At 35.1% G+C, this 21,039-nt stretch overlaps 1 protein-coding gene across 1 annotated transcript in view; it reads left to right on the top strand.

Annotated features, from left to right (window-relative positions):
- ANTXR2 (ANTXR cell adhesion molecule 2) overlaps positions 1-21,039 on the top strand; it is a 140,530-nt gene that overhangs the window by 68,079 nt on the left and 51,412 nt on the right. The window contains exons 13-16 of the mRNA XM_058547346.1: positions 9,855-9,899; positions 10,762-10,854; positions 16,400-16,567; positions 16,865-16,945. Coding sequence (XP_058403329.1) covers positions 9,855-9,899; positions 10,762-10,854; positions 16,400-16,567; positions 16,865-16,945 — 387 coding nt within the window. The remainder of the gene's footprint in view (positions 1-9,854; positions 9,900-10,761; positions 10,855-16,399; positions 16,568-16,864; positions 16,946-21,039) is intronic.

The raw sequence follows: 21,039 nt of genomic DNA, 5'->3' as shown, positions 1-21,039 counted from the left end.
TCTGAAAGCTAGAAATTGATCTTTTTACTCAGCAGGGAAAAGAAAAGAACTTGAACATTTAACTAAATACTGTGTCTGTGAAACTACCACATATACCACATGTACAAGGTATATGTCATATTTATGACACATCAAAGTCATAAACATCAAAGTCATAAATATCCCCTCTAGAATATTTCATATTAAAATTTTAGCCAAAATCCTTAAAAAATTACTGTCAGGTTAGAAAATTATATATTTTTTGGTGATACTTACATAAAATTATGATTAAACAATTATTTATGTGATTATTTGTTGAACATTTCTCTCACTTCATAGTCTAATAATTTCATGAAGGCAAGTACTGTGTGTGTTTTACCCATCACTGTAAACTGGGCATGTTGTACAGCAAACACTTACCCTTCTTGAACCATCTCAATTCTTAAAATTGAGACACTAGAAGACAACTTCAAAATAGGGTACATTTTTGCTAATTTTAATCAAAATTCTGCCAACTATGGGGAAGTATTGTTGCATGAGGGGATTCATGGTAAAATCGTAGTTCTTTGTATGATTTTCATTGACTTTATTTAAAATGTGTCCCTTATAATGTATATAATATATACAATATATATATTGTATATATAATGTATATATACAATAGAAAATGTGGCCTTTGCAATTCCATGCAATAGGAACTAAGATACAGTTACATAAGAATTTTCAATTGTAATAAAACTCTGAAGTAGAAGCAATTTAACTTTTGTCTAGTTGCTTCTACATATACCCCACAGGGATTTCTAACCTGAGGATTGTGAACTTGAACAGAAAAAAAAAATCTTTATTTTTACTTCTAACTGAAATTTGTCATTTCCTTCATTTATGAATATAGGCTACTGTCCAAAAAAGTATTAGCAGTTCTGAAGATTTTGTTACCAATCGTAATCACGGATATCCTATATCACATTTATAGTTGTTTAGATATTTTTGAAATATCTTTTACACAAATCACTACTTCAAAATTATGATAGGTCCTAGACTTACTGTTATATCTCATTATTTAGTGATATAATCAACAAGCACATATTTCTACATCACAGACTTGGGGCTTTTTTTCTAACAGATTTGATAGTTGTATTGCAATATAATTGGGTTCCTTTAAATCCTGTGTATTTTAATTTAGCTTAATTATTCTGGGAAGGGTTCCATAGGTTCAACAGATTGCCAAAGAGGGGCACAGAATAAAAAAATGTTACGAAAAACCCCTGCAATAGAATATCTGGCTACCAAAGGTGCTTTTAATATGAGACTATTATAAAATTTTAAATCTTCCAGTTCATTTTAATGAGTATTTTCAAGGATAAAAGAGAGAGATGTCATTTAAAATGTGGCAGAATTGTGTCCTCTGTGTGCCTGGGCTTTCCATGACAAATAGAAATCCAAACCAATGATATTTGGAGAACTAGTAATAATCGTAATAAAGGAGCCCTTATGCAAAGCTGAAAATTTTAGGCACTACCATTAGTGAATTATAGAGTGTGTTGAGTTTGCAGACTATTCCCTAAGGGGAAAAGTTCTCATTTTTGTGGGAAGTTATTTCTCACCATCTGTTAAAAGTCTGTATCCTGCTCATTGAGTGTCCTCACGTCCATCCTTCACAACTGCTTTTCTTGAACAAAGACATCAGTGGGATCCTTCCCTTTTCCTTAAATTAAAAAGGGGTCAGGAGAGGTTAAAAAAAACTTAGCATATATTGACTCATAAGTGAGATATCAGAAAATATGGATGTTTTCATCCTTGCTTAACTTAGAAGATATGTTGAGTTTGTTGCAGATTTGTTTTACTATCAGGATGGCAGAAATGATGGTCCTATAGTTGCATCATTTGGAATAACCAGACACTCCACAGAATTACAGATGTAAGGCTAATGAGGTGGCAAACAAAGGCTTTCTGGAATGTTGTCAATTAGAGTGTGTTATACATCTGCAAATAAATATCTGAATATGCTGGAAATGATAAATGTTCACTTTTCTCTATTGTCCTTGGCCAAAGTTCTCCATCATCCAGGGAAAATCGCAAGCTCGTTTTTCCTTAGTGCATTTAAGACATTACATAAAGATCTCATAAATCTTAATTTAAAAAACCATTTTAAAAAGTTGTCTTTTTTAAAACCAAATTTGCTTATAACTAAGTTGAGCTTTTGTGATGAGGATATATCTGACTGGATCTCTATAGAATGATTTCCTTAGCCAGCAACAGCTGTGCTGTTCTTTCTAAATAGTAATAAATGCTTCCACACTGCACTTGTTTTTTATTGTTGAGGAGGGCTCTTAGTGCCTTTATTGAGTTACTTTGAGAGCAGCCCAATTTTTTTTTTTTGGAATGCACAATATAACAGAAGTAATTTAAATTTTAATATGGCTTCCTTGCACCATTAATTAAAATGATTTATGTTTGGTTGCCTCCTAGAAACAGAGTGTGATGTTAGTACTTATTGCTTCCATGGTGATGTTTTCCAACAGAGCATCATTTACAAAACAGGGTATCAAACTCTTCCTGGTCTTAGTTTATTTGCTTTGACAGCAGCACTTTACTTAACTCCTGGCAGAATACACTCTCACACTGTTCTGCCCAGTCCCTCTTTGGCATTTTAAATTATATTTATTGTCCAGACTTCCCACCAGTTATTTATTTATTCAAAGTAAGAATCTTTGAACATTGATGAGTCTGTCAAGGAGGAAAGGAAAGAGAAGATGAGATAACCCTGACCCTATTTTGGTCTGGATGTTGAAAGCATCTAACTTGGTGGGATTCAGAAAAGGATTTTCCATATACTCACGTAAGAGAACTTTGTGTTTATGCACTTCAGAGGAAAGGCACCACATTTGCTTTCTGATCTTATCAAAAATAAACGGGAGAATGAAAGGAAGACACACATATATTTTAAACAAATTTTTGTAAACGTTAAGAATGATTTCTCTCTTGTCTGTGGGCTCTTAGGTGGGCTCTTAGATGACATTGCTGATAAATCGGGCATTTGCTTTTGTCACTGGCAAGAATCAGTTCTGAAATACTACTTGATCTACAGTCATTGTACAGTATCTTTTTTTTTTTAATTCAAGGCAGTTCACTGTTGACAGTTCTTTTCACTCTTTTCTGAATATCGGAACATATGATTGCATCAAGCTGGCTGCAGGCTCCTGTGCTGACATTTTCTAGTGCAAAGAATGCCCACATCACTCGAACATTTGAAAAGTGTTAATGAGCAGATCAAAAGGACTGTTGCCTGAAGCAGCTAAGTTTTTTTTCTTTTAAATAAATCGGCTCTCCTCCAAACTGAAATCTTCATTCTAGCAGCTAAGTAGATGAGATGTAATCCTCCCTGATGATGATAATAACAAATGAAAAAAAAATTGGAGAAGAATCAAACTCTGCATATGGTTCATAAAGTGGTGAAAGTGTTTTCCAGAATCTTCAATACAGAGCTGAAGGATGCTAAGTGGAAAAAGTCCTGGCAACTAGGCAATATTATGCCTTTTAAAATCTGCAAATTCTCATAAAATATGGTGCATATGAATACATCCTTTTCTGAAATGAATGTGTTCTTGCACTATTTAATACGAGAATGGGATTCTCATGACTGTTATTTTTAATGTATCTGGACTAACAGTAAGATTTCCTTTTCTCCTGCACTAGTTTACTGAAATGTAGGAATATCGGTTTTTGCCATTTTTGGCTTTTGGACTGAAAGGCTTCAGATTATTTTCAATTTCCTTTGTTACTTATGAGGTTGTGTGATAGAGTGGAGAAAGGGAGCATTTTGAAATGTCACCACAAAAAACATTTTATTTCCTATTCCAACATTTCTAGGGCAGTGATGTTGGGCATATGAATTAACATGTTATATCTCTGTAAAATGGGGATGATAACCTCTATCTCACACAGTTACTATAAAATTAAACTCTATCTATCTATCTATCTATCTATCTATCTATCTATCTGTCATCTACCTATTTATTTATCTCTCTATCTATCCATTCATCCATCCATCCATCCATCCATCCATCCATCCATCCATGCATCCTAGCAAGTAACAACTACTCAACAAATCTTAAGTCTTTTCTTCTGTACCCTTTCCTTTGTGGTCCAAACCTTATTTTAAAAGGATGTCATGTGGCAGAAGTTGAACTCAGAGTTTGGAGGTAGACAGACCTGGGTCCTGGGTTTGAATCCTGTTTCTAAAGTTTTCTCTTTGTATATCCTTGGGCAAGTTATTAAAGTTATAGCCTCCCTCTCCCTATTTTTAAAATAGAGATAAGCATAGTAACTGCACAGAGTTATTATGAAAATAAGAGAAATATAGAGTGTGTGGCATATGGCGGCACCAATAAAGGGTGGTTACTGTTAATAGTAATGACAGCATACGGATGAGCCTGAGTCCTGCTTCAGTTTCTGAAGGTGCTGTTATTTGTTGTGGTGGTGGCTGTGTCTCTTAATTTAATACATCAAAATTTGATTTAGGTAGAATTTTAAGAGCTTTGTTTCCATTGTTAACAATGTAGAAAATATACTTGCCAGGATTTCAAAATCAATTTAAATTTATAATAAGTCATGCATTTAGTCATACATAAGATTAATTACACTTTATTGGAAAAACAAACCCTAATGTTCTTTTCTGGAATAAGGTGAATACAAATGCATATGACATATGGCCTACTTAATTATGGGAAGGCATAGAAGCAAAAAACCTGGTAGAAATATTGTGATATGTATTTTGTTTTATCATTCTATTAGAATTTTCATGTTGGAAAGGACCTACAATTAATCAAATTTATTTCCCAGATGAAGAAACTTAGGATGGTCTTACATCTTCCCATTTGCCACTGAGTTCATTAGTTCTCTGACTTTATTGGTTGAAAGAGAAATTTGATGCTTCAGTTTCTTTGGAAGTAGCAATATTTTAGTTTCGTGGAAATCTATCTCTGTTTATCATTTATATATCTATTTTTTCTCAGTATTTTTCTTATAAATTTAGAGGTTGGCTATGAGCCTTTGTGAATATTCAGCTAGTTCCTTCAGCTCACTTTCAATCATATTTTTAGTATCTGCAGTTTGTAGAGCACTTTATTAGGCACCATGATATTTATAAAGAAGGAGAAATGATTATTGCTCTTAAGAAATCTACACTCTTAAGGGGTAATTGAAAAACTCCAAAATAAGCATATAAACCCAAGTTAATGAAGCATGAATGGTTCAATTGTGCAGCAACTATATTTTTAGAAGTTTTAAAGCTTCTGGATAAAGAAATAGAAAGTTGGTGGACTACTTTGTGAAGGCTGGACGGGAGTTAACATGGAAACGGTCATTTTATTTGGGGCAAGCAAAGGGATCTTCAGTCAGCCTGGAGTAGAGGTGCATGTAGAAAGATCTTTGTAGATAGGATGTTAGGGCAGAACTACACCATGCTGAGGCATTTGAACAATGAGAATAGAAGAGCTGGCTCATGTAGATGTATGGAAAAGGAGCTTTGGTTTGCTAGGTTGTGGCTTATGATAACAGAAAAAGGGTCTCTCATAAATAGAAAGAATGCAAAGATACCTCTCATTATCCTGTTGTGAGCGTGTCAGCAGTGGTCATATGAGGATTTTATATTGAAACTCAGTTTGCTCATATCAATGCTAAAAGTAGATGCTATGCAGGATAATGAGTATGACAAGTATGACATAAAAAAACGAAGAGTCATGGAGGGGGATGTTCAGTAATTCTCAGGAGGATATAATATAGAACAGGGCTGGGGATATTATTTATGTCCTTAGAAATTTATATACCAGTGCAAGATGTACAGGTAATAAGCAGAGTAAATTTGAAATCCTCACAAGGAAATGAAAGTGAGTTCAGATACGTTATACTCAGACTTAGTGGAATGAAGGATGAACCCTTGGTACATTTCTAGTAAGATAACTCTAGAAAGAACCTTATGGTAATTTGCAAAACTAAGAGTGGAAGCATGCTTTGTAAGTTTCTTCCAATAAAATTTAGTAATTCTTTGGTTTCAATTGTGGTCACTGGAACCATTGATCCATTTTGACCAGAGAAACAATTGATTAAGCTTCTGTTAGAAAAATATTGACTTGGCTACATAGGTTAGAATGAGGGATAGGCTAGAGATAAGACAACAGATAAGAGCTAGATGGCAAATTTAACTACAAGTAGAGCATGTAAACATTGATGGCAAAAAATGCTATGGTAATTAGAGACTATCAATCAATGGTATCCATATGTTATTAATTAAAATGCATAGAATGGGAGTGAGCACTGCTGGAGGTGCATCTCTTTTCTCTGAGCACCACTCATTTAATTATAATGGCTTGGCTACACTTAAAATGCTATTATCAGTTCTGGAAACCACACTTTGAGATACTGGTCAAATGAATATATACTAAAGAAACTGACCAAGATGATCAAATAACTCAGAATCATTGCATGAAAAAATGGTTGTGATGTTTAGCTTCCAGATGCATAGGCTCAATAGATATATGGTTATTATCCTAGTATTCGAAAATAGGAACTGCTCTCTTCTGGAAGAAAAATTAGTTGTGTGTGTGTTTCCACACTCTAGGATAAGGACTAAAGAGTGGAAACTACAGAGAGGGAAGCTTTGGCATCATTTGTGGGACAAACTTTCAAATGCTGTGAGTTCCTTGCCAGTGGAACGAATTGCTGTGTGAGTTAGTGAATTTCTGTTTATTGCAGAAATTCAAACATAGTTGGACTACAGCTAGGCGAGAATTTTTCAGAATATTGAAGTTTTGGTTGAATGTGCATTGGAGAAGTTGAGAAATGTTGTACTAGAGATTGTTAAGGTCCAGAGAATCTTTGAGTTTATGATTTTTAGGTGGCGATAGTGGGAATGGAATGCAAAGAATCCTTCCTCCTTCCCTTGTTCCTTCCTATCTTCCTATCTGCCTTCCTTCCTTCTTTCTTTTTCTCCCTTCCCTCCTTTTTTCTCTTTCCCGCTTTCCTCCTTTTCCTCTTTTCCTAACTTCCCTTTCTTCCTTCCTTCCATCTTCTTTACAAAATAGAAAATCTATTTTGTGCCCGATACTTTACCAAGTACTGAAAAGACAGTGAGGAGCAAAGCGGACATGAACCTCCCCTCAGGGAAGTCACAGTTTTTTGGAGCTAGATAAAATGATCAACTCTGATCAATGCTAGGGAAGAACAAAGGCAACTATGCACATCAAGGAAATCTGAACTGCTTTGGGAAGATGGGGGAGTTCATGGTGGGCGGGGGGAGGGAGAGAGAGAGAGAAAGGGAGAGAAATATTTCAAAGAATCTCTTGGACATGGTAAATGATTTGGGAAAGTTATTTAGAAGTGAGGAAGAAATTATAGATTATGAGAAAAATTTGAGGCTGCACCTATAGTGATTTACTTGAAAGAAACAGAAAAGATAGGAAGAAGAGTTGGTTTTTAAATGAAGATGATTAGGTTGGTTTTGACCCTGTTGAGTGTGAAATGTTGATAGATCTGGTTTTCCTTGATTGATTTTAGACAAGCAGATTGATAATGATATGAGGTCCTTCCTTTTTATAAAGGAAATGCACTTGTAGCTTGATAACCTTTATTTTATTTTACTACAGTATTATTTTAAATCTTAATCCTCCACTGTCATTTGTTTCTGCACTAACTGGAAAAATTCACAGATTTCTATCCTTCAAAATTACTAAAAAGAACTAGAATTTTATGTTTATTGATAAAATAAAATTGGATTAAATAAAAAGGTTAAATAGAAATAACAGCATTTCTTGTAGCATTCAAACTGAATTACTGGCCAGTTATATCTATGTGGCTGTAGTTTCTGTGTATTTTTTCCTGAGATTTAGATCTAAATTAAAATTTGAACAATGAAAATAATATATATGAAGAAAATTATGAGTCAGTTCTCTAAACATTATCAATAACACTAAAATTTTAAAAACCTTTCATCATGGAAAATTTCAAACATATACAAAGAGAAAGAGTAAAATAATGAATTCCCCATGTCTCCTTTACTCAGCTTCAATGATTCTCAATTTATGGCTAATCTTACTTCATCTGTAACCCCATCCACTTCCCCACCCCAAAGTATTTTGATGAAAATATCAGAATCATATCATTTAACCTGGAAATATTTCAGTATATATCTTTAAAAGATAAGCAGTCTTTAAAAAACATATCCATGGAGCTGGCCCAGTGGCATAGTGGTTCAATTCGGTGGCCCAGGGTTTGCAGGTTCAGATCCCGGGCGCACACTGATGAACCACCTGTCAAGCCATGCTGTGGCGCTGTCCCATATAAAATAGAGGAAGATGGGTACGGATGTTAGCCCATGGCCAATCTTCCTCAGCAAAAAGAGGAGGATTGGCATCTGACGTTAGCTCAGGGCTGATCTTCCTCACACACAAAAAAACAAAAACAAAAACGTATCCATGGTAGTAGTAATATACCTAAACAGTAATAATAATTCTTTGATGATATTCATTTTCAAAGTTACTATTGTTTTAAACTTTTGAAAATTTAATAATATAATTGAAACATTTGACATTAGATGAAGTGAAGCAGCTATATCTTCAAACAGTTTTTTATTTTCTTAGTATAGAGACTTAGATGTGTACCTTAATTATCAGAAGCCATTGGCACTCGGTCAGTAATTTTCTATTATGATGGTGTGAAAAGTCCAGATACCCCTGTACCAGTAAAGGTCATCTAAATTAGATCTCAGGCTCCATTCCCCTCACAGAAAGAATTAGCCATATTAAATTTCATGAAAGAATATATTGAGTGACGATTCACAGAAAAGGAATCTTGGCTAAAAAGTTGACTTGTTTCTAGGTTAAAGGGTGGGGAAAGAGAGTATGTTAATTTCCCTATCATCTCATCCAAATCAGGCTAACTTTTGTATTGTCCATTGTGAAAAAGTCAATAAGTCATAGCAGGAGGATTTTGCTAGTAAATTCCTACTCTATTTGAGGGGACATAGTGAAAAATGTTTGCATTTTGACATTAGAAGAACCACTTAGTGAAACTTCATGCAAGGTATTTGACAATTTTTGTTCTTGTTATTCACCTGAAAAATGAAGCTAATAATATTTCCATATAAAGATAAAATGAATGAACGTGTGTGAAAGAATTGAGTGAGTTTTTAGGTGCTTGTTATCTAGTGCTGCCTAACAAACGACTCCACAGCCTAGTGTCTTCAAACAACAAGTTAGTGTCTTCAAACAGCAAGTTAGTGTCTTCACGGTTCCGTGGAGACTGGCTCAGCTAGGAGACTCATTCTGGGGTTCGCTCATGCGATTGCAGTCAGATGGCAGTTGGGCTGGAGTCATCGGAAAGCTCAACAGGCCTTGATGTCCAAGAGAGATTCTTCTCTCATGTGTCTGCCACCTCAGCTGGGATGGCTGACATAGCTGGGGGCTAGCCAGGTGCCTCTCTTTCATCACCCAGCCTTTATATAAGGTTATCTTGGGCTTTCTCACAGCTTGATGGTCTCAGGTAGACTTCTGACATGACAGCAGGCTTCCCCCAGAGTGAGTGTTGCAAGGGTATCAGGGGAAGTGGAAAAGCTTCTTTTGACCTAGCCTCAGAAGTCACATGGCACCACTTCTACCTCATGCTAGTTAGTCAGAAGCTAGTTAAAGGCAAGCCCAGATTCAAAGGGAGGGGCAGACATATTGGGAGACAAGGCTCACTGGGGACATGTTTGGTGCTACCACAATATTTTACTAATCTAATTATTATAGATTATAAAATAATCAAATTATTTTTACACATCCTTATTGTCTCCTCCCTATTCCACCAAAGTTTTCACATTTGATTTTTTTTTTGGACAGGTTATCAAGGATCCTCCTCCACCACCACCCCCTGCACCAAAGGAGGTAAATGAGTGCCTTATAAGTGATGTTGGTGTTTTTTTTTCTGTATTTAGATATTATCCCCAAATTTGATCAATTACATTATTGTCAGATACCTGTGATACCTATGTATTGACTTTTGAATTTATGAAAATCAATTATTCTTTGTCACCTTAGGATTTCTTCCATGTGCTAAAGGAATGAATCCTTCTCACATTGATAAACACACCCTGGCCGTCAGAATCAATAGTACATAGAGATTTAATTTACTTTTTATAGCACTATATCAATAGTTCTGATGTCACTTATTTTATTTACAAAAAGTTCAAGATCCAAACTGGCAGTTTAAAGATGTTATTACTTTCTTCAAAATGATTATTACTTTCATATTACTCTGTTAGTCAAAATTGTATCAGCAACATGAATACAGAATGTACGGATGTTGTACATTTTCAAAGCTTCCTGACTACCTATCTTTTTAGTACAAATTTCGCAGAGTTCAAACTTACACATACATTGATGCTTTAAATGATTATTGAAATGGTGTCCTAATTTTAATGCTTTATCTTTTTAAATATGAAGTGATGAATAGATTTTGAACAAACAAATGATACTCATAGTCAAGGAGCAGCTTTTGGTAACCTAGTGAAATAAGGGCGATTCCTAAAATTGTGAAAGGGAAAGAGTCCTCAAATTCTGTGGAACTCCACTTGAAATTTATGCATGTAAGCATAAATGCACCCACGTGCTCTATTATATAATTTTCACTATATTTCTTCCATATCAATGGCATTATTCAGAAAAATGTTTAAATGTGAGCCAGTTCTGACTACACAAGATTTTAAGAATTTAATTAAACCCATTTAAAAAAATTGTATCTACATAGGAGGAAGAAGAACCTCTGCCTACCAAGAAATGGCCAACTGTGGATGCTTCCTATTATGGCGGTCGAGGAGTTGGAGGAATTAAAAGAATGGAGGTTGGTATCTTTAAAAAGAAATAGAAGCTGCTAATCTGGAAAGTATATTTCTAGAACAATTAAGCCATGGAAACTCTACTTTTCATAATTCAATATCACAATAATCATCCATTTTTACTTAACACTGGGTCTTCTGTGGATAATTTTTTTTCAGTGGAATCATCCTAGCCATTTCAAAACTGTTCAAGAACTGACTTCATTAGACAAAGAATTGCATTGATAAGATGTCTCAGTTCTAAAGGGCAAAAACAAAGTTAGAGTTTTTGTTACTATTTTGGAAAAAATTACCTCAGAGAACATCAACTTTGAAGAAGCCAGCCACTTCAAGTTACAACAATGCTGGTCTTTGAAAAGATCCAGTAGTTATGTACTATTTGAGAGAAAATGTTAAAATATTCAATAGTATGGCTATGACCTTATCACAGATGTAGAGGAAGCACATTTAAGGCTTTTTTTTTTTTTAACAGCTTTTAGTTACCACTTATGAATGATAATTAATATTAAGTATCATTTATATAATTTGTTGAATTTTTTGACTGGCTCAAAATGTGGATTAAATTGAACTTTAACATTATATCTTAAAAATCAAATGAGGTCTTCTTACCACCACAGAAATATTTTTCAAAGTGATGGATTAATTAATAATAAGCAATCATTGCCAGCACGGAGCCCTTAACAACAGTTTAGACAGGCCAGCATCTCACCCCAAGGAGCAATTGGAAGACTTTTCTCATTGATATATTGACTTTATTATTAAACACAGATCCTGGCATTTCCTTCTTATTAGTCATCCTTTAATTTTACTTCTTGATAAGAAGGAGATTTTATGTGTTGTGCAATCATTGTACGTCTCCTACTGTCATATCTGCTTTGTCCCATTACTGCCAGCAAAAATCAATAAGCTAATTAACAACCTCACAACTGTTGCAATTTTCTCTTTTTATACATTTCAATAAAATTCAGATTCCCATGGAAATCTTCCTCTGTTCAGAATAAATTTCAGTATTCTTCAAAAGAAGCCCAGGCCTACTTAACATGGTTGTCATTACCAAAGTGGTTATTCAAGTCATCTGATAGTGATTCTCACTTTCTTGACCATATTCGATCTTAAAATAATGCACATTTTCCCTAAGAGTTTGCCACTGTATTGCTGAAATATCCTCTGAGACAGGTACCTCATTGCCAATAAGCCGTGGAAAGTACTAGAAGCTATTAAGTTTATCTGTTGGAGAAGGTACTGCATGCGTGTTTGCATGTGGGTAATGGAGAGTATCAAGCAGTAAAGAGAACATGGCTAGGCTAGCTCTTGTTGCGTGGCACATAAGGAAGGTCTTTTCCTTCCCCTTGCCTTTGTTGTGTCATTCTAGGCTTGGAAGGATGGGGAAAGAGTGGATTAGGTGTTCCTATGTATATAAAAAATATACTTGTAAATAAAATTGTTACATATAGATACTAAATATGATCTCTCACAACTTAGTTTATTTAGCCTTATTCCAAAGTGTGTGTAAAAAGATGTATGCAAGGGGAAAAAAGGTTTGACAGGATATACCACAACATGTTATTAGTTTTCTCTGGAGGGAGTGATTTTCAATTTGTGCTATATATTTCCCTATTTTTCCTAACTTATTTGACAATGAGCATGCACAACTTTATATCCAGAATAATAAATTTAATTCCATTTTAAAATCCATACGTGTAAAATATCACATGATAACAAGATACGGATATATTAGTATATGATATATTAGCATATTTTAAATAAATAAATAATGCTCATGCTGAAAACACTAGGAATTATGCCAGATTTTTGTTAGTTCAATATTCCAGTGTTCCAAATATTGAGATCTCTTTCTAAAGAAAAGAAAAGCATAGGCATGAACTCCTGAACGGGTACTCAGTTAAAAGGAGTATTATTGGTTTATGCTCAAGACAGCCAAGGGCTTGTGCACATTCTTTTTTTTTTTTTTTTCGGTGAGGAAGATTGGCCCTGAGCTAACATTTGTGCCAATCTTCTTCTATTTTGTATATGGGATGCTGCCACAGTATGGCTTGATGAGCAGTGTGTGGGTCCACACTCAGGATCTGAACCCATGAACCCCTGGCCGCCAAAGTGGAGCTTGGAAACTTAGCCACTACGCCATCCAGCCGGTCCCTCGTGCACATTCTTGAGTAACTCACATTTCAAGTTTTGTTACTGGCTCTTAATATGTGAAATTATATCACCTGTCCTTTTCAGTTGAAGAAAATTTATGAAAAGGATTCGCCAACTTTTATTACATTGGAATCCATTTTAGCCTTGGATAATTTTAGCTACATTTTATGGAGTATTCGATCAACAAGATGGAAATGGGAAAGAGAATGAGAAAAAAAAAGTGAGATAGTAAATGTGGGCATTAAAAGGGGAATTACGATACATAAAAATACACAATAAAAATTGAACTGAGAATTAAGCATCATTAAACTTTCTCAAACATGAACTTTTTTAAACTTAGAGAGGGAAAATAGAATACATAATCTTTTTTAAAATCAGGCCTATTCAAACCTAGAAAGTATTTCCCTTTAAAAAAAATACCATAAACTGGAGAAAGTAAAAGGCATTATAGAAATTATGAGCACATCTGAATTACAGAACAAATCTTCATAACTAATGTTATTTTAAGCCAGTATAGGGATTTTACCTGGAAAGTTTTTCTTACTCCTCCTTTAAATTAAATATTTAAACACTATGATAATGGCAATTTACAGAAAGCTGGAACCGAACTGATGTTAACAACAGCTGTTAGCACAACTGATCCACAATACCTAATGACTTCAAATGTGGGTTTCTGCCAATTCAGCGTGAAACCGTTTTTGTTTCTTTTCTTGATTCTGAAATTGCTCGTTTATGATACAACCTCCTAGTTGTCCAAATATGCTCTGGAAATTATGGAATTTCATTGTTTGTATTGAAAGCCAACTAGAGTTGGAAGAATTTAGCTATAAAGCTTGTACTTGTTTTTTTCCACACTAAAAACGTCAGATGTGTTAATTCTGCTAAGGTTCCCTTTCTGCAACCTATTCTTGTTATTATTATTTTTTTTTTTTTTGTTTTGTGAGGAGATCAGCCCTGAGCTAACATCCGCCAATCCTCCTCCTTTTTTGCTGAGGAAGACGGCCCTGGGCTAACATCGGTGCCTATCTTCCTCCACTTTATATGGGACGCCGCCACAGCATGGCTTACCAAGTAGTGCGTCGGTGCGCACCCGGGATCCGAACCAGCGAACCCCGGGCCGCCGCAGCGGAGCGCGCGCACTTAACCGCTTGCGCCACCGGGCCGGCCCCTATTCTTGTTATTATTTTATCCTTTTTGACTATCTCAATGTGATCAAACTAAAATATTAAAATTTATACCTATATATTTAATTGATTTTAAGAGTTTTAGGAAAACTCTATAAAGTATTTCCTAGTTTTAGACTTTGAGACTGAGAATTGTTTGTTGTGTTGTTTGGTGATGGTGATAACGATGATGAAACAGATACCTCGTGAACTAACACTAATGCATTTATTTCCTGAATTTCCTTCAGACTTCAGCCACTACATTTCATAAGCATAGTCCTTTGATGGGTGAGTCCCTAGTAATGCCACATTGGTCAGAACTCAAGTTCAGCTAGCTTGGTGTTCTTTATCTGAGAATGGTGCCCGTGATACTTGGAGGCAGAATAAGATTACCATCACCTCTACCATATCAACTGTGAAGGCTGGGCTAGGGAGCTATCTAAGATAAAATCTATAATTTATGGATCTAAATTTTGCCTACTTATATTTCAACTCTGAATTGCTTCTCTGAGTTATGACATTCATATGTTTACTTAACTGTGTATCTTGTTTTGTTTTTTGTTTTTTCCCTTAAAATTGAGACTTTACAACTGCAAGGATATGTATCTCGGTTTTAGAGTTTTTTAGTTCAATTTAGCTACATCTAAATATTTTATAAGTTCTAGTTTATCTAGGTGAAGACGCTATGATTTGAAAGAGAAGGTCATTTCTTTGGAAAGAAAGCCAACAATCTAGCTCTAAAGGTTTAATGGTGTTTAAAACAATTTTAACAACCTCATAAAGAACATTCTAGTACCACTGATAACACTGAAAGATACAGATACATTTTAATGCCTCAACAGGGTCCACTTGAAATTGAAAGCCTATTCTAAAATTGTAGTTAAAAAAAGGTAAAAACATCAAAGTAAGCCTTATCAAAAAGCTGTGAATAGTTCTTTCTATGAACAGTAATCACCTGTAACCCTACCCACTAACTCAGGTCATTAAAATGCTTTAAAAGATATTTAATCATTCTTCCTTTGTAGAAATCACTTAACTCTGATGAGTCCTAGTGAGCCCTGGACAGGCTGTCCTGTTTCTTTGTAGACCTTCACTTATCTTTATCTTCTTTGGTAATGTCCTTAGTTCTCAGACTTCTCCACTGTTTCTGGTTAGACACAGCCTTCTTCCAGGGGCCACATCCTGTTCACATGCCCACATGTGAAAAAATCGGGCTCAGATTTAGCCCTGAACTCCTGTTCTTTGAAAAATAAAGAAAATAATCATTTGACCTGTGGTTTTTCAGTGTCCCGAGTTTTCAGAGAAGGGAGTTCCCTAAAATTTGTGGAATTCCCTGGTGACCCTGAATTTTTCTCTTCAAAGCAGAGTCTTTCGAGAGTTGCCCTCCTCAATGAAAAATTGGTAGGTCAAATAACCATATTCAAATGAGCACAGGAACTAAAGACTGAAAAGCTACTTTACAACGTCAAGCTTTACAAAACTAAAGAAAATCATATATGATTATTTTACTTCCAAAGGCTAAATGTTTAAATCATACTTTTTGCCTTAATCAAACCTGAAGAAAAGTTTGGAAGGAATAATTAATTCCTTATGTAAAATACATTTGTAAAATTCAAACCTATTTGAAACTTATTCCCCAATTTCAGACTGCCTATATTCAAATCCTGCCCTGCTACTTACTAGCTGTGTGGCTTTGGGCATGTCACTTAACCTCTCTGTGTTTAAGTTTCCTCATCTGAAGGGAAAAAATATAGTATCCATCTCATTGCATTTTTGATTGGATTAAGTGCAGATTGGCACATGGTAATCATTCAATAAATGCTAACTATCACTATCATTATCATCTATTTCCTCCAGTACCATCAGTATTTATGGGTATTTGTTTAGCTGGAAGGGGAACATACCTAATTAGAGAACAGACTTACACACTGTCATGCATTTCATATGTGAACCACAAATTAACTCCTTGTTTGAAACAGTGGAGAAATGGTTGCTTCAAATTTAATTGACTCCAGATTTTTACGAAGGGTCTTTTTTGTATCATCTTAATGTTAAGTAAGGAGCGGTGAGAAACCTATTAAATCTCAGAAGAGGAGGAATTTGGAGTTAGTATACTTACCCACCTTCTTTTTACTCTGAGGTGGTGACCCAAAGGACCGTCGGCTAAATAAGCGCTTGTTCTTCTAGGATACTGCCTGTCTGATAAGAGTAATTCCCCTCTGTCTGAAAGGTTCGTTGGGGTGATAAAGGATCTACTGAGGAAGGCGCGAGGCTAGAGAAAGCCAAAAATGCTGTGGTGACGATTCCTGAAGAAACAGAGGAGCCCGTCAGGCCCAGACCACCTCGAGCCAAACCCATGCACCAGCCTCCCCAGACCAAGTGGTACACACCAATTAAGGTAACTGTCCGAATTTTGTGTAATTTAACTGCAACTTCCTCAAGAAATTGTAAGTCTGGAGAAACAGTAGCCCCCCACTCCCCATTATCTGAAGCAGGACCAAGGAACATCAAATAGCAGACATTCATTTTACATTATAACAACTGAATACTTTCTCAGCAACAAGAACCTCCATTTTTGTTATTTATTAGTTTAATTTATGAAAGAAATGAGAGTAGAGAATAAGGCTTTACCTTTATTCAGCACATAGAGGTTGAGAACATTCCCTGGGAATTTACAAATCCTGTGTCCCTCTAGGGTCGTCTCGATGCGCTTTGGGCTTTGTTGCGGCGGCAGTATGACCGGGTTTCCCTGATGCGACCTCAGGAAGGAGACGAGGTTTGTATGTGGGGATGTGTTGGGAAAGGGCTGACCTGAACTTCTGGGTCCATATAATGAAGGTAGTGAAATAATAATCAAAAAGAATATAAAGCCCTCATTACACTTGAGGAAGTAATTATTATTTTCTCATGCAAATTCCCATTACATAGGATGCTTAATAAATTATTATTGATTGTTAGAATTCATCTTCAAGCCGCAGTTTAACAAAAGTCCCTTTTCAAGTAATACATAAAAATTACAGTCCATTGTACAAACACTTTAAGAAGCACACTCATTGCTTCAGCCTTTGACTTGCACAACCTCGTGTTCTGAGATTTTACCCAGTGGGGGGGACAGACTGGGCATTAGTGGTTGAAGTCTTTCTATAGCATCTACTAGCAGTGTGGCCTGGGGAATATGCCTCAGAGTCTCCGTTTCTTTAGATATAAATATGTATTTCCCTGCTTCCAACAGTTGATTTAATCTAATATCTTGAATATATGAAAGTGTCTTTAAAGTTATAAAGCATTGTAGAAATCTGTGATGGTGAGAATATATATAGATGTATGTATAAAAACACATACATACACACACACATATATATGTGTATGCCTTTTCCCTAAAAAGAAAGACATTTGAGGCTTTTTTGTTTTGGGAAATTTGGCTAGAATTACGGCAGTTTTATAGTTTCCTTAATATATTAGCACTATTTCCTATTGTATCAATGTAAGAAAAATCATTTAAAACCTTTTCATATGTAACAATGGGCAGGTTTGCTTCAGAGACAACACTGTTAGTAATAACAAGATCGTTTCATTGTGTGTCAACATGATCATCATTCTATTTTAACAAGTGCATGAACTTCACTCACTTCAGCTTCAGAGGACTTGAGGTTCATTCATGTCTGATAGGCTACTTTGTTTAAGGATGAAATAATTGATGAGATTAATATTTATTTTATAGGGCCAAGCTAAGTTATATTTAGTGTTATATGATTGTAGCTTGGTGTTTAAAATACAAAAACATCTAAATCTTAAGCTTTTACTTCTATGAGATGGGGTAATTTTGGAAAAATCTGAGTTCAATCATTTAGGAAATCCTATTTGAGAAAATATTCCTGGAATATTCCCAACAGATCATTTACCCTTTGCTAGGACCATAGGTAGAGAGAACCAGGTGGTTTATGAACCAGCCTCTTTCATTACCAGACCATTGCGGTTAATAGAAAGTTTTTATATTTAATGAAATTTGTGCCTCTGTTTAAATTCATGCATGATCTAGAGTTTCACTTCTGGAATAACACATAGCAATTCTACTTACTCTTCAACATGCTAAACTTGCACTTTACCTGTTTTAAAATTGTTTTCATGCATCGTCTTAGTTTTCTCTCCCCTAGATTAGGCATTAGTTATCTGTTCAATAATTTTCATCTTTTTTAAGTACTGGGTATTGTGCCAGCGCTAAAGATACATTAGCCAGCAAAAACAGACAGTGGTTCCAGCACTTGCCAATACTTTATGTATTCTTTTAACTCTCATGATTAAAATTTAGTTTTTAGCCTGTATCATTCCTACTAATTTTGGTTTAATTCAATAATTTTTGGATTATAAATATCACAAGTAATGCATCAGGTAATGCTGGGGGTGGGGTGGGGTACAAACTATAGCCTTTGCCCTTAAGAAACCCAAAATTTGTTTGGGAAACAAGATACATACAAAAATAATACTTATTCTAGAATGTGATCTGGGCCATATTATAGGTATGTATCAAGTACTATTGAGTGCATAGAGGAAGAGAGATGAACTCTCCCTGGAGGAATTTGGGGATGCTTCTTCAAAAATATAGGCCTTCTGTCTTTGAAAATGGGTAGGGTTTCATCAGGTGGAGTTCAGTGGAATGAGCATTTCCGTAAATGAAGCATCTGAGCAAAGTCACAGCCAAGAACAGTGATTTGTGGATTACAAAATAGTCTGGAGTTGGGGGTAAAACCAGGTGATAGGTTGGGAATAGAAGAGAGGAAATATTTGAGTTTGGATAAATTGATATATTTTGTTTTTTAAATGATGCATTACACTCATTCTTTCATTCATTCAACAAATATTTATCTAATGCCTAACATGTACTGAGGACTTTATTAGATATCAAATAAATTTAATATTCTTCTTAAATTATAGTGCTAGAATATTCTACATGTTGTCCTAGCAGATTAAAGCATTATCTTTTCATGATTAAAGAGTACTGCTTCCATTATTTTGACCAAGATTTTCTTTGTTTTTTAGTAATTTGGTCACGCTTTTGTCTAATATAGTCCTAAAGCCCTTTATTCTAACCCTTGAGGTTAAACTGTTTCAAAATTCATAATTTTTCAGATTTTAGGACTATATATAGTCCTTATATCATATATTATGTAAAGCAGCATCTCCTGATCACATTATTTGGACGTTCTCCTACAGAAATATTAATTGCTACAAGTGGATAAATATAGACTATAAATGGTCTCAAGTTAGTTCGGGTCAGGTTTGGCTTCCAAGTGACAATGTTTGGCGACAAACTTAGCACAAAACTTTCAGTTTTCAAAGATTTTGTATTTCAAAGGTATAAATAAAACACAGTAGACCTTTATCGTGTGTTAACTAAGACTCCAGTTTTCCACTCTTCACCTGTGTATGCTCTCTATGATTTTTTCATTTATTTGTTTTTATTTAAATGCAGGACTTTAAGCTTAGTAAACATCAATTGTTGGTTCAATTAATTGATTTGTTTTTCCATCAAATATATATTATGATTATATGTGTGCCTGATACAGTCTGACAATCTTTCTTCATAATAACTTTTTTTTAATTATTATACAGAATTGCATGCGATTTTCATAGTGAGAGTCAGATTGCAAGCATCTCTTAGCATTTGCCTTTCTTTTGTTTTTTTGAGGAAGATTGGTCCTGAGCTTACATCCGTTGCAAATCTTCCTCTTTTTCTTTTTTCTCCCCAAAGCCCCAGTACATAGTTGTATATCCTAGTTGTAGGTCCATCTAGTTCTTCTATGTGGGATGCCACCTCAGTGTGGCTTGATGAGCGGTGAGCACGTCTGTGCCCAGAATCCAAACTGGCGAACCCCAGGCCTCTGAAGTGGAATGCGTGAACTTAACTGCTATGCCACCAGGCCGGCCCCAATAACTATTCTTGATGGCTTTACTGCTTCCAACATTTTGTCAACTGCAAATTTTGGTCACTTATTTCAAACCACTGTTAAAACCTCAATGTGGGACTACTCCATGAGAGCCTTTCCCACAGGTTGACACTCCACAGTTAATTGACATTAATATGGTAAACCTAGGAACCCACCCAATAGTACATACTCAGTTTACCATCTTATTCACAAGGATATTTAATAAATTTTGTTAAATAATTGGCTGAATTTAAGGTATAATGTATTTTTTTATATTTTTTTATTTTTTTAATTAAATTAAATTAATTAATTAATTTTTAAAAAAATTTTTTGTTTATTGCAGTAACATTGGTTTATAACATTGTATAAATTTCAGGTGTACATCATTATACTTCTATTTCTGCATAGATTACATCATGTTCACCACCCATATACTAATTACAACCCATCACCACATACATGTGCTGAATTATCCCTTTTGCCCTCCTCCCTCCCCCCTTCCCCTCTGGTAACCACCAATCCAATTTCTGTCTCTATGTGTTTGTTTGTTGTTGTTGTTATCTACTACTTAATGAGGGAAATCATATGGTATTTGACCTTCTCCCTCTGACTTATTTCACTTTGCATAATACCCTCAATGTCCATCCATGTTGTCACAAATGGCTGGATTTCATCGTTTCTTATGGCTGAGTAGTATTCCATTGTGTATATATACCACATCTTCTTTATCCATTCGTCCCTTGATGGGCACTTAGGTTGCTTCCAAGTCATGGCTATTGTGAATAACGCTGCAATGAACAGAGGGGTGCATGTATCTTTACACATTGGTGTTTTCCAATTCTTTGGATAAATACCCAGCAGTGGAATAGCTGGATCATATGGTAGTTCTATCCTTAATTTTTTGAGGAATCTCCATACTGTTTTCCATAGTGGCTGCACCAGTTTG

Source organism: Diceros bicornis, chromosome 8 (assembly GCF_020826845.1).
Source record: "Diceros bicornis minor isolate mBicDic1 chromosome 8, mDicBic1.mat.cur, whole genome shotgun sequence".
Taxonomy (NCBI): Eukaryota; Metazoa; Chordata; class Mammalia; order Perissodactyla; family Rhinocerotidae; genus Diceros; species Diceros bicornis.
Note: the sequence above shows the minus strand (reverse complement) of the source record. Positions and strands in the feature narration are given on the sequence as shown.